The sequence below is a fragment of the Pseudopipra pipra genome, chromosome 5 (genome assembly GCF_036250125.1).
Source record: "Pseudopipra pipra isolate bDixPip1 chromosome 5, bDixPip1.hap1, whole genome shotgun sequence".
NCBI classification, from domain to species: Eukaryota; Metazoa; Chordata; class Aves; order Passeriformes; family Pipridae; genus Pseudopipra; species Pseudopipra pipra.
In genome coordinates, this window is record NC_087553.1 from 61503950 (window position 1) to 61518500 (window position 14551).

The following is a 14551-nucleotide window of genomic DNA, read 5'->3' on the forward strand; positions in this document are numbered from 1 at the left end:
GCTACAGTTCCTTGGGAGTCTCATTTGAAATATTTCCAGTCGACAGGCTGAATTCACCTCTTTACATACTCTCTGTTTTTATGCAGGCAATTGCACAAGATTGCTTTTCAGTTCAGTCCTCTGTGTTCCCAAATGAGTTTGCTTTATTTGGTTTTGTATTGTTAAGATGCCCAGAATTCAGTATTCACGAATTTAATACCAAATTTCACTTTTTAATTCACTACTAGTCAGACTGAAAAAAATGTTATCCTGGATGCAAGCAAGCCAGCAAGCCCTGGTAGTTTTCAACATTTCTGTTTCTGGGGAGTACCAGTTCTTTCCTAGAGGACCTTTTAACTTGCTTGGTATTCAGAGTTGTTATAGCACTTAGGCATACTTTGGGCTTGTGGCTTGTAGTTCAGGCCTTCCTAAAGCCCGATGGAAGTGCTGGACAATGCAGCAAAGAATGAAGTATAAACACAATCAGTTGAGGAATTTATTTAGAAGAAATGAGGAATCTACAGTAATATTTGGCATGGAAATTAGTAGTCTGCTACACAGAGTTTGTAAGCTGATGCAGCTGTTTATTACTAGCAAATACAAATCACAACTGCATTGAAATAAACTAGTCTAGTAGTTGCAAAGTAATCATTATGCTTCATGACATGAAGGCATGACATGATTTCCCATCTATTTTGGAGCGACATATAAGGCAGGAGCCACTGTCTCTGCCACGAACCCCATCTCATGTCATGACTGATTATTTTCAGCCTTGTAAAGTGAACTATTTTTATGGGTCCTTTTTGAGGTAATACTTTCCTGCATATGCTTTCCTGTATTTCTTATCTAGGTGTGATTTATAGTTGGGTTTTTTTGGCATTGTTCAAGTACTGTGTTCAACCAGTTTCAGTGGGATATAGTTAACACTGCCATCAATTCTTCAGGTCTTTCTCAAAAAATTACTGCAAAATGTTTTGGGTTTGTTGAATTTTCCTAGAAAAATGTTTTTGTGGTAGAAGTTGACAATGCTAAACTCTAGTGTAGAAGAAATGTTTCTGTCTGCTGGCTAGCCTATGGTCAGAATGTGGTTTCCTGATTCAATATGTGGCATTAAAAAGTAGCAAGAATATTAGGCATTTGGACTTTAAAAAAAATGTAAACAGATTTGCTCATTTGATCAAATATAATGATAAAAGTATAAAAGTGCTTTTTCTCATTTTTCTTAAAAAATTTCCTTTTTAGTTTGTTACAGAAATGTGAAAGCAGCAGGATGCTGTAATCACAGTTGTAGTCATAAGGACAGAAACTACTAAAGCTAAAATGCATTTAATGTTTAATGCTAATTACCTTCCTGGAAAGAGGGAATTACTTTCTGTTGTGTGTTATTTTAGAGGTGTTACAGCTGAAGGATTTACTTAAGCATCAGCTGTTTTGGAATTGCTGCACTGGGGAGAAATCAAATTCCACTTCCCTTCCAGGCCAGCTTCTTTCATATAATAGTTCAGGGCTCTTCTGCTCTCTTGCTTGTTAAAGCATTCTGTTCTGTTGAATGGCTAGAAAAAAGCATTTTTAGTTAACATTTAAAAACTTGGAATTCGTCTTGGCCAGGAGGAAATGCAATTGCTAAAAATTTAATGTTAAGATTTTCCAGCTGAAAAAACAGCGGTTTAGTAATGAGAGATCTTGAAAATACCACAATAGGCTCTAAACAATAACTTCACTATGGGATTTTTCAAAGCACTCTTCAATATATATGCATTATCTGTATCTAGACTGCGTATTAACTTCACCCTTGAGTTGCTGAACATAATCCAATTAGAGAAGCCAGTGATATATTTTTTGCAATATGGCCATCCAGTGAATAGTTCAATAATTGACCACCTAGCCATGGGCTATGGCAGAGTCATGTGAGAAGAAAAGATAATATAGCCTTTTTGGGCTTAGAGAGCAAGAACCACTGAGAGGAAGCATATGTTGGGCAGGAGTCTGCCACTGTGTTCTGCAAAGCATAGCAAACTAACATGAACAAAAGCAATGAATTTTGAACAAAGTTAGAAGAAACGAGTCATTAGGCCTTCTTCTTTTCTATCTGCTGCTTCCTTTTGGCAAGCGTGTACATTCCCTACTGCTTCCCTTGGATCCTGTGTTAATGATTATCTCACATCAAGCCTCTGTGGTTGCAAATTACTGCTTGGACACCCAATTTATCACCGAATTTAACCTGGATATCTGAATTTTCAAATTTGCAGTTCTGGAAGGGAAATTTGGAAAAGAAACAAAAAATACTGCTTTACCCTTTTATATGTAAATTCCACAAGACGTGGCTGTGTGAAAGGCCTTGCACACATAATACGAGTACTGGCTTGCCGACAGCCGAAACCATCACCCAACATGTAAAAGCTCACCAACATGATTTGGAAACTGTAGCTGTGTATCATAGCAAGAGCTGCTATGGTATAAACATGTTGCATGAATCAACAGTTGATGCCATTTCAGGTGATGACAGGTAGCAAAACCCAGAAGTGAAGTACGCTCGATCCGCCGCCCGATTCCAGCACCTTAAAAACAGCAGCTGTTCCAGCCGAATGGTTTCTCCCCAGCACTTGCTCCCATCGCTGGCATAATGCTCAGCAGAGACACAAAACCCCGCTCAGTGGCCTGCAGAAATGAATGTAGCAGCAGAAGGCTGCTGTAGCATCGTTGGCTCAGACGAATACTTAAAATTAAAATGAAGAAAACAATCTTAGTTATTATGCGTATTATACTTCTTATTGGAGAGATTGGGTTATAACACATAGCAGACTAGTATTGTAAATTAAAGAAAGAGTTTCTGTGGTTTCTGTGCATTTTTACCACATTAGTTTTCGCTCATTCCCACTCTTCATGAGTCAATTTGAGATAGTATAGTATGTGGCAAAGCTTAAAAACAATATTTTTCTTTGGCAACTAGTACTTCACGAATCAACCATCTGCTGCCATTAAATCTATCTAGTTCTAGCAGTACTAATAATTTCCTACAGTTAATAAAGGTTGAAGATGAAGTAATAGAATTTTCCAAGGTAAATTTTCTTCTTTAGTACTTAAGACTAAAAATGTTGATTTATGGAAACAGCAAAGTATATTCAAGAGAACTCATTTAAATTTATTTTAATAAGGAATTGGTTAAACTGTAGAAAGTTTCACTTACACCTCAATGCTTCATATTATGTTTCAGGAGTGAAACAATCATTTAAAACTTATTAAGCAAAATTATATTTTTGCTGTGGTGCTATTTCTTCCCCTCATGAGTACAGTTTGATCCGCGCATTTCTGTTTCCACAAGTCAGACTGGCAGTTTGTTACCTTTTATCAGAGTCTCTAAAGAACCTAAAGGAATTATGTTTTCCCTGGTCCCTCACAGCTATAAGCCCGCAGCTCCCACCAGAGCTAGGACACCAGCTCCTGCAGGATATCAGTTACTTCCAGCTGCCCCCAGCCAATACTGATGCCTGAAAAGAAGCTCTGGAGAAATCAGTCTTGCTCCCATTTGGTTTTCAGGGTCTGTAGGGTTCTTGTATCATGATGCAGCAAAGCATACTTAATTATCTCCTCCTTTTGGCTCCCTCCTCCCAATTCTGTGTGGCAGACCGGCCTCGTGGCTCCCATTTGTGCTCAGAAATGTCTGTGGAGACCTGGGGGAGCAACATACTGAACTTGTTGTAAGCTTCATCGCAGTCTGGAGTTGGAGCACCTCCCTGCAGCAATCTGCAAGGAGAACCTGCCTTTCCTGGGTGCGTGCCCTCTGCCTCACTCCCCTGGATTCAGCGCACACACAGCTCCTGATGGCTCCTCAGGCCACAGGGATGTTGACTTCCCACCTGCCTAACTTGGGCACAGTCTGGTGGACAGTGTGCCTTCTCAGGAACTGTGAAACCGGGTTGCACGTGCTCTGCAGCCCAAGGAATGGGTACCCCTTGCACCTGCAGGCGGGAGAGGTGACCTCCCCCTCAGGCTGTGAGGGGGATGAGTCAGGGTTCCCAGCTGGCTGTAGAGAGAGGCCTGTTTGTAGCCTAAAGATCTGGGGACCAGGAGAGCAGCAGACAGGAGGAAGCTGGGCTGTTACCCAGGGCTGGAGCCTTATTTCTGCTTCCTGGATTTTTATTCACTTTCTGCTTCTGTGAGTTCCTGCAGATTTCAAGTGTCCTGGAAGTGCTCGATGAGGGTCATGTACTCCAAGGGCCCTAGGCTCAGGCAGTGGCTGTGTACAGCCCCTAGGATAGCTCTCTGGGACATTGCCCATTGCCCTCCAAAGGCACCAACCTCTCCAGGTCTGCAGAGGAAGCCGAGGTGCTTGGGTTTCCCAGCTTTGTCTGACTGAATTTTGTGTAGGTGGATACTCCCACAGCATGAACCACCTGACCTTTTTTAGGTGTCCACCTCGGGGACAGATGCATCACCCCACAAGAGTGGCTGTTTCTCTCCACTGAGTATGAAGAGAACCAGTAGATGTTGAGAAGTAGGTGAGATGATTCCCATCCTGCCACCTGCTTTTAGATACGGGTGCCTGAAAAATATGGCCTTGATTTGCATTAATTGCTAATTTAATTTCTTCTGGGTTTAGATGAACTGTGGCATCACAGTTCACTACACCATGTTTCTTATTTATGCTGGAACCCCAAGTTACATGCTCTTGGTGAAGCTGGTGACCCAGCAACCAGCTCTGAGGAAATTTGACAGCTGGAAAGAATAATATAATAACATTAAGGACTTCACTGTAAATAGTGTCAGATCACAAACACTTTGAAACTCATTCAGCGATATTACTTAAATGGGAAACTCATTGTATGGTGGTTTTGATCTTGTTACTTATTTTAGCTGTCATCCTTTGAAACTGAGTTTAATTGTGCATCATGTGTAAATCAAAGACTGAATAGTCTTTAAAGTTGGGGGTTTTAAAAAAAGTATGTGGAGAATAAAGTTTGATCCCTCGCTTGATGCTTCAAGAATGCAAAAAATAAAGACTTAATCCATATCTGACTAAAATTACCTGTGGGATTTTTTGAGTGGGGTTGTTTGTATTGATGTACATATTAACTGAAATTTTGTTGTGTAATGTTCATGTTCAGTCTGGGATCCAGAACAGAAATTGTTTTCTCACTTCTGTGTCTTCACTGTTAATGAAGAGCCTGTGGCAGAATTTAGGTGTAAAAACCCAAGTGAAGCCTGGCTCTTGTTCAAAAGAGCAGGAGAACTCCAGTGCTTAAAAAACAGAAAGTGTTTTAAACTTGTTTGTTTTTAAAGATGGCTGCTGTAACTCAGAAACCAAACAGTATGAAAATAAGTATGAAAATAATACTCTTATTCTTTCCATATGACCCTGTGGCAGTAGGTCCCAGCTGCCTTCTATCTAATCTGCGTAGGTTTTGTGCCTCAAAATTTGGAGCCCGATGTTCAAGAAGGAATCATTTTAACCTTGTCCTTCACCAAGGGAAAGGGTGCCCAGCTGAAATGGGTCTGCAATTTAACTGCTTTAGCAGTGGTTTGTGGAGACCTGCCTAGATTTGCTTTCTTCCCACAGCTGTGGTCAGATTTTTGGGATATTGACATAAGTGCTTCAGCAGAAAACTCATCACCAACAAAATATACTTGCTGCAAGAAACAAAGCTTCAGTCTCAGAAAGCTCATGAGACCCCCTCTGTTCTTATCCACAGACTGACACTGTCGTTTTTCATGAAATGCTTACTGTGTTGCCAAGAATAAGGCAAAAGTCTTGGCTTGCACAACATAGTATTGAAAGGAAAAGATAGCTTCTTGTCTTAATTCAGCCACTGGGAAGAAGTCACTGACTTGGTCCGCAAGTTTGGATTATTGGTTAAAGGCAGGCCACTTCAGTACCAAGTTTTATGTTTTGGGAGAATCTAATTAAAATTGAAATGTTTGTTTTTACAGATGGAGTTAGCAGTAGCACCGCTGTGTCGGCGAGTCTCTGACCTAGGAAAATCTTACAGACAGCTGAGGTCATTCAGGTGAGTTGCAGTCGCAGTATGACTAAACTGCATTTCTGAACTGATTTATTACCTTGCGTTAGTTCTGATTGAACTGAGAGCTTTTTTGGCAACACCCACCTGCAAATTAGAAATAGATTAAATTTCTTTTAAATTTTATGCAGAGTATAACTATGATTTAACAATCTTTGTCATGCAAATGTTGGCCAAATTGTACTTTTTTGTGTTGCTTTCAGTACATGTTCTGTATGACAGTGAGTTCTATAATTACCTTAAATGTTTTCACTGAAATATAAAATTTATAGTCCTGTGTTGATTAATTACAATAGGCAACTGCTGTAAATTTTTACAAAGTGGACCTGTGTTGGAAACCTAAGATGCAGAGCAGTGGCAAAAAATTAGATTATTCAATCCTAATGCAATATTGCCACTACATAGAAGCATTTTTCTAATGCATAAGATAAGCTTTTTCTTCCTTTCACAAGTATATTGTTACATTTTTCCAGACCACTGCTGTTCCAGACCAGTGAGCATATTGCCAGTAGCCCAGCTCTGGGAGAGGTTATTCCATTCAGCATTATTCTTCAGTTCTTATTTACAAGAGCACCACCAGAGTTAAAATCACCCTTCCAGGTAATAGGATCAACCTGTCTTTCCTTTTCAGATGCCCTAAGGAGAAATGAGCATTGTAGTTTACCCTAGCTGTTTCAATTAAAAATTATTCAAGTCCATATTTTATATGATTTCTGGGCATTTGTTTTTATTGTGGCAAATGTGTTATGGTCATTGACTTAATATTTTGATTATTAACAGTAGGAATATGTTGACCCGATATTAAATATACTCTCAATTCTTTACTATTCTGTCAGCTCATAAAAGAAATCGCAGATCTTTTCCCAGACTGCAAATTGCCCAGATCCTACTCGTCTAAGATACAGGAAATCTAGATAAAAAGCCCTGTCAGAAATGGGTCATCAGCTGAAGTAGGAGATCACCTCTGAGCTCCCAGATAACATACTGGGCTATTTCTGTTAATTGTCTCTGATCTCTTTCTGCATCACTGCAGTATTAGGAGAGCCTCATGTGGCCTTCATTTATGTCATCTTTGATTCTGAAATTGGTGTATCTGTTTCCTTTTTCACATTTGTGTGTAATTGGCGTTTGTGTTTCTCTATATCAGAGGGCTGAGTGGTCCATTGCCCGTTACTCCCAGTGGCTTGATGATCATCCATCTGAAAAAGACAGGCTTGCTCTCATACGGTAAGAATCATGCTTCTTTCTTCTCTACATTTATGATAATGGAGCAGTAACTTATCTGCACACTAAGACTGGTCTTGAAAAGTAAAAAAATGTGCCTCAGGAGATGTGTCATAAATACCGTTACCCTCTCTCTACTCGTGGGATGAGTTGCAAAATGGCAGAATATGTAAACTGAAGTTTCCCTTCCACCCTCCCATACCCAAGCCCTCCAGTGCTTTTGTAAGGAGCACATACTCATCTTGCAAAGGAGGGAAACCAGGCACAATGAAGGTTTAAATTAATACTGAGTTTTAGCAAAACTGCCTCCTTCTCTTACTGTTGGAAAGTCAAGGCTGCAGCTGTCCTGTCTTCTGTATAAGGAAAGAGAAGCTTTGAAAGCTTAACCAGTGTAAATGTAGGTAGAAATCTAAAAATGGGAGACCCTTGTTACACCCCTGTAATGTTACTCTTCAGGAAATCAGCCCATGATTCACAGGGAAGTGACAATTACATCAGATTTTTTAAATCTTGCTTTATAGCTAAATACTATTTTGCATCTTAAAATGTTAGGAAAAGTTAGAAGAGTCTTGTTTTTCAAAACAAGCAGACTTTTAAAGTATGTTAAGGAGAACAGATGAGTTGTATGAATGTGACAGAGCCAGCCTGGGGATCCTTAGGATTCAAGGCTCAGGTGATCATTTGGCTCCTAATGCCCTAAATTTTCCAGCCATCTTCTCAGTGACCTCAGTGTCACCTACTCCAGTGGGATGGGAAAAGCTGTCACACATAGCTGCAGCAGGCTCCATCTGGCCTGGGAGCCAACTCTGTCCTTGAACTTATGTGCGTGGATGTTGCCAGCTTTTGCTGAAGTGATAGAAGCTGACTTTTAAGTTCCAGCCAGCAATGGTTGTGCCTGAGAAAGTCAACCGTTATCTGTCCACACTTCTGAAGCAGCCAAGAGGAGTCTGCTATAAATATTTACAGTTCCTGAAGATGATAGCACCATACAGTCCCATGTAGCGATTGGGCCAGTTAAGGAAATACTAGTTGATCACCAGTAGATGTTAGTAGATTTATTTCTGAAATATTAAAATACAAACGGTGTCTCTTCATACGTGTATTTTTTTGAAAACCGTACATGTTGTTAATCTCGTTTGTTTACAAAACTAGGTTTTCTTGACTCTCCAGCCATGACACCTTGAATTACAAGGGCATGGGTAATAGGTACAGGGCTGATAGAGCTATATATGTAATTAGTTATGAATATTTTGATTATAATTTCCATCCTGATAGTACTGACAAAACTGGAAATGTTGAATTTCAGATATATTGGAGAAAACCAAAAATGCGAATCATTTGAGAACAGGTGGGATTTTGTTCTCTTCAGTCCTTTTTCACAAATTCAAAAATGCCATTCTTAAATTGCCACAGATTTTTGTCTTTGCTTGCAATTAAATTTCATCCAGACTGATTCAGTTAATGGGCTTGCTGGTGGTCATGTTCAGACATTGATAAATTTCTCTGACCATGGAGGTATTAAGGAACAAACCTTGGGACAGTGGTTTTAGGCAGAGACATTAGACCAAATAGTGAAGCTGGAATACTTAAGTTTTTCCTCTCAATCCTTTCATTGAATCCTTTATTCACTTTGCACGAGATACCACTATTAAAATATTTTAACTTTGTAATGTCAATAATGCACCTCTACAAGGTTATCACTTGGCAAGGTTATCACCTGAGCATTTTGCAGTGAGGCTGTGGTTCCTTTGCTTTGCACTGCGGAGTGCTCAGGCACTGCTTGGACACCCGTTGTCCCAGGGCATGGAGAGGGCAGCTTTGAAGATCTGCCCTTCCCAAAGGCCTTTGTTGGCACTCCAGTGGCTCTTCCCTGCTCTTGCTATGCCACAGCTAGTCTGTTTGTCACTGCCCATGCTTGACTGCTGCTCCATCCACCCACAGCTCAGCGATTGCAGGCGCCACTCCCGCAGCTTTGCTGGGCCACATGAGTTAACTGCACTGGGTTTGTCCAGCAGACTCATCCCTCAGGTGTTTTAGTTGGCAGCTCGTGTAGCACTGCAGTCTGGGAGCAAGGATCTGGGGCTGGCCAGCACTGAGATGCAATGAGGGAAGGGGATGGTTCTCTTTTGCAGGCACCAGTCATCTCTGTAGGTACCGCTGTGTGCACTCTCCTTTTCACCATCTCCTCTCACGCCTGTAAGACATTTCTAAACAGGCCGGTTATCCGTATGTAAGACAGGAAAGCAAGCGTCAGTCACTGGTATGACCATGTCTCACTCGTATTTTCTTTAATATTCTATTGGGAGACTTCTGAGCCTGCTCTTCATGTGTCTCATATGAACCTAAGTTGAACTACAGGAGTCTTGCTCTTTTATTAGTCACCCTCTTCAAGCCTTTTCTGCCTGTAGTAGTTCAGCTGTGCTAATTGAACTTTGGATGTTTGGAGCCTTCAGATCCCTGCACTGGACTACATCAAGATATTATCTCACATTTGCTGCAACCTTGCAAATGGTAATTTTCTGCAACTTCCCTTTGTAACAACTGTGCAATTACTCTAGGGACCTGCTGCTTAGATATTAATTTACTTGTGTTACCAGGATCCTTACAGCTTCACATTAAAGCTAATTGGAGTGCTTCTTCCGCTCTGTAGGTCTTAAATGCTTCACTGGCAACATGGTGTGAATGGTGTTAGTACCATTCTGAGCGTTTTTGTGCATTTCTTTCTGCTCGTATCCAGCATGAAGGGTGGGATGTACCTGGCCAGAGGTATATTTGCTAGACTCCCTTTATGGTCAACAGAGAGAAACAGGCGCTGCTGGGGCTGATTCATCTTATCCTGAAGCAGGTACCTAAAATAGGTCAGTTGCGTTGTGTCCTGAAAGCTCCATTTTCTCTGTTCAGTGAAGGGAGCGAGGGCTGGGACACAGGAGCACTCTCAGGCAGCCAGCTGCCCTGTAGACATTTAAAGTTAGGTGAGATGACCCTGCCACAGGCAGTAGGGATTGTGTTGAAAGGAGCACTCCTTTAAGTGGCCGGGGCATTTTCTTCTTTTTAAATTAAGCTTGAAAACTCAGTCTTTCTTCCATAAAAGAAACCCTATTAGACATGGCAGGATTTGAGCCACCCTAAATAGTTTATCCATTCAAGGGCCACTTTCTTACCTTTACCATTACAGTGTGGGTTAAGTCCCCTTACTGAAGCTCACCCTTGCTGGAGCAGAGTTGAAAGGCAGGCCCAGTGAAGGGTTCATTTTCATAATGAGCTGATGTCCTGATCTGGAGATTGGCTCTGACCGCTAACGAGCCAGGGGCAGGGACAAATGCCAGCTCGTGGGCCACCACAAAAGCCCCATCTGTGCACTTGGTTCAGTCTCGGGGGGCGCAGCAGCCCGACAGCTTTGCCACGAGCAGCAGAGCCACGCTGGGTCAGTGCTCTGCTCACACCAAGCAAGGCAGTCAGGCGGGGTGTCCAGAGCCTGCCGGCGCCTCTGAGCGCTCCGGGCCAGCGCCAGCCCATTCATTAAAAACCCTCAGCGGCACCGAGGCTTGTCTGTCGGCGCACCGTCCTTTGATCTCTTTATTATGCACTCTGGAGTAACCTGGAGATGTCCCCTGCCAGTCTGTTGTCCTGCAGGTGACGCTGTTGGAGATTTTACTGTCCGTTTTTACGGTAATTTTTATCATGGCTAGGCTTCGAGAACGAAGATTTGGGAAGGGGTCTCCCCACGTTTGTTAGCACTGGATTAAATAGACCTGGTGCCAGACAAATGTGCTCTTGCACAGCGTATTTCCCATTTTCTGCTTTGCCCTGAAGTTTGCAGAGCAAACAGACTTTTAACAAAGTATTAAAGAAAAGTCTGGCCCTGGTGTCCTTCAGCTGCTCTGCTGATGGTTCAGGACAGGAGTGCACAGGGTACTACCCCACTGCTGAGCAGGAAGGTGATCCCTGCCTCCTCCAAAGCTTCCAGTGTAAATCAGGCTCCATTTGACTGAGGCAGAGCCCAGGAGGGGAGCAGTAGTATTCACGATTCCGTATAAAATTAATTAATTAGAGTAATTCTAAATGATATGCATTAAGATCCCTTAAGAACCACAACCCAAATCGTACTTTTTTTTTCCTTTTAACTGTAGATATAAATCTTCATGGGTTGAAATAACATTTTAAAGAAGAACTATCTGGGTCTTATATAATCAGCTTGTCCTGATTTCCAAGAAAGCTCATGGTTTTGCTCATGCAAGTGAAGTAATTTAATAAGTGCTTTAAAATCCTTTTCCTTATGTGGGAGGGCACCTTAAACTTAGGGGTTTTTTTTCCTTACTTCTTATGGCATTTTTAATGAAGCATTAATATATGCAGAACATCCCACCAACCCTCTTTCCATGGCTCTCTTTTACAAACAGTATTTGTAATGTATACCATAGCTTGTCTTTTAAAATAGAAACAGATTGCTGAACAGGTTTTATGTCCTTTATTAGACTGGAAGATGCTGAATTTAGGGCATTATTTAGTCTAATCCCTTCAAGAGTATGTTTTGTATATTACATAAACAGGGTTTCTTCCATCTTAAACATCGATAATAGAACTATAAATTACATCTTTTTATATGACAACAGCTGTGATCTCTTCTGTGCTGGAGACCTCATGATACTGCTTTCACCCATGGTGCTGTTTATTTTTCTGAACTACTCAGGCACTGGTGTTTTTACAGTGTCCTCTACAGGAGTGAGCCTACCTTTTTAAAGACAAGATTTTAATGCTAAACTGGTGCATCTGAATTGAATTCTGTACTGCCAGCATGTACAAAAGCTTGTTTGAGCTAGGACTGGTAAAGTTTACAGAAATTTCATCATAAATTCTGCATTTCAAGTGTTAACAAAGCCTTTAAACTCATTTATCTCCTCAAATGAGGTACAGTCAGGTAGGCATTTCAACAGCTCCAGTGATGTGTATTGTTCCAAGTTGCCCAGCTCAACCAGCCAGTCTTGCTTTGCCATTAGCAACTTCCTGCACTGTCCATATTCCTCTATGTTGCAGTCCCAAAATCCCCCCCTTAAGACTTCATAACTGTCTTCAGAGAAACAAAACTCTCATCCCAGATGAACTTCTGGAATAATATATACTCTATTGACCATTGCTGCCTTCAGATACCTCTCACAGCCCCATTCCTCCTTCTCACTCTGGAGCAACCTCATCATTATTCTCTGGACTCCAAACATCCTTTCTCCCTAGATTCATGATTTGTGCAATTTTATTACCTGGACCTTTTGTTCCCAGGGGTGTTGTTCCTAACAGAGTGGACAGACTTCCTGGCCTTCCACCATGGTGTCATTACCATGGCCAGCAATGCAGAAGTTTCCTGAGCTTGACCATGGTTCCCTTGTCACCAGGAAGGGTGTGGAGCTTCAGGTGACTGCACTGCCTCTTCACTCCCAGCTTTCAGCAGCTGCAGCAGCTTTTCATCCTCCCACTCAGTGTGAGGCCCCTCAGCTGCTTTCCTACGCCTGCCCATATGGGAGCAGGTTCCCAGCCTTCCCATGGGGAGCAGGGAGTATTCTAGGCCAGTTCACTGAAAACAGTTCCTTCAGTGCTTCAGGTAGAGTTACTGATAATGAATGGCTTTTTAACATTCAGCTTCAGAGTGTTTAAATACTTTTATTGGACACGCAAATGTGGGACACAGGAAAATAGTGAATGCAGTTAGTGTGTTCAGAAAGCTTTTATTTTCATTGTTTAGTGTAAAGATGTAGAAGGTCTGTTTTAGAAAAATGCCTGAGAACTCACCTTATAATATTGATGGAGTAGTAATTACTGGTTGTTTTTTTGAGTGGGTAAGAGAATTAGTTAAAGTGCTCCTGGGTGGGTCATACTGGTGAAGTTTGACTCTGTCTCTTTGAAACAATACAAGCAAAGCCACACTAAAAGAGCAAGTGCAGCAGAAGGGAGCTGACAAAGACAACTTCTGTTGACTCTTGGAGAAGGATCTGGGCAGTTCTGAGGTTACCAAACAATTCCTTTGAGCTGATTTTTTAAGTTGCAGGAGGACAGCGGCTGCCACTGATGAACTTGGTTTTGCCAGTTAAATCAGATTCTTTTGGGGCAGGAGAGAAGGAAAAAGACATAAAAGCTGCTGGAAGGTGTGACAGTGGGACTCTAATACTGGTGTTTGGCACTTAGCATAGCCTAAATCTCATTCCATCTTGTTTGATCTGATGGGAATAAGTCTGGCTAAGGATTATCAAGGGCTGACATTGAGTGGTTTTGGGTTCTGCTTTTAGGGTAAAGCTTCTCCCTTTCATCTCTCTGGTTATCTCTGTAATCTTTTTCAAGGGCTTTTTCAAAGCAAGGAGATAAGTCAGAGAGGGATAGCAGTGTTACCATCTGGATAATGATGCCAACCCACAACTTCACCAAGAGGTGTCAGAGCTTTCTAAGTTAAGCAGGTCAATATGGTTTTTCTATTTTCAGCTCTTGATGACTACAAAAAACGATTTGGGCCCAACAAACTTTGAGGAGTATATAGAAAGGAAAAGACAGGGACACTGGTGAGTGGAAGGATTTAGTTACAGTAAGAAAACTGTCGCAGGAGTTTCTCAACTGTTTTTTTAATACAAGGGACTATTCTTTGTAGCAACTAACTAACATCTGACATATTTACTGATAACTGCTGACCAGAGTACTTGATTACTGAGTGGAAGTGTGAAACACCTCTGACTCTTCTGAAGCATCTCCCCTCATTGTGTTGGCATCCGTGAGCCTTCTTTGCCTCCATCTCTCACCTGCTGCTCAGTTTGCTCATCACATCTGATTGCCACTTTCCTGATGTTTCATTCCCCGAGTCTACTTCTTCTCTTTAAATCTTGGGATTTAAAATGTACCTGTGGATGTGCATTATCTCTCTGCCATTCATCATGCTGATGGCCTTTGCTGAGAGTGAGGTGAGCTGCACCCAAAGCACTTTCTGGATGCAGCAAGCAGTTTTTTAGTTATTGCTTCTTTCCCTGTAGACCCTGTGCTGCTCCCCAGGGACCATTGGGAAGGAGCAGGCTGAAGGTTTGCAGGGTGCTGACCAGGTGCAAAAAGTCAGCTTTATTTTGGCTAGATAAAATAAATATTCTTTCCCTGCCTTTCTGGCTGCAACAAGGGATTGCTTCTCTCTTGCTGTTTGTTGATATGCAAAAAATTCAGTGACTCCTCACAGTGTGTTGGTACCTGGTGTGGACCACTCAGCAGTAGCTCACTAGTAAGTTATCAAAACTGTAGGGCTCTCAAGTGCACTAAGGCCAACACTAGGGACTGTTTCGGTGCTCAGTCACTTTATTCTTCTGAAGCCT

General features: G+C 41.7%; 1 protein-coding gene across 1 annotated transcript in view; it reads left to right on the forward strand.

The window, feature by feature from the left end:
* The window catches only part of COG5 (component of oligomeric golgi complex 5), a 183340-nt gene that overhangs the window by 164827 nt on the left and 3962 nt on the right, over positions 1–14551 (forward strand). Inside the window, exons 19-21 of the mRNA XM_064656312.1 lie at positions 5908–5984; positions 6470–6596; positions 7144–7223. Coding sequence (XP_064512382.1) covers positions 5908–5984; positions 6470–6596; positions 7144–7223 — 284 coding nt within the window. The remainder of the gene's footprint in view (positions 1–5907; positions 5985–6469; positions 6597–7143; positions 7224–14551) is intronic.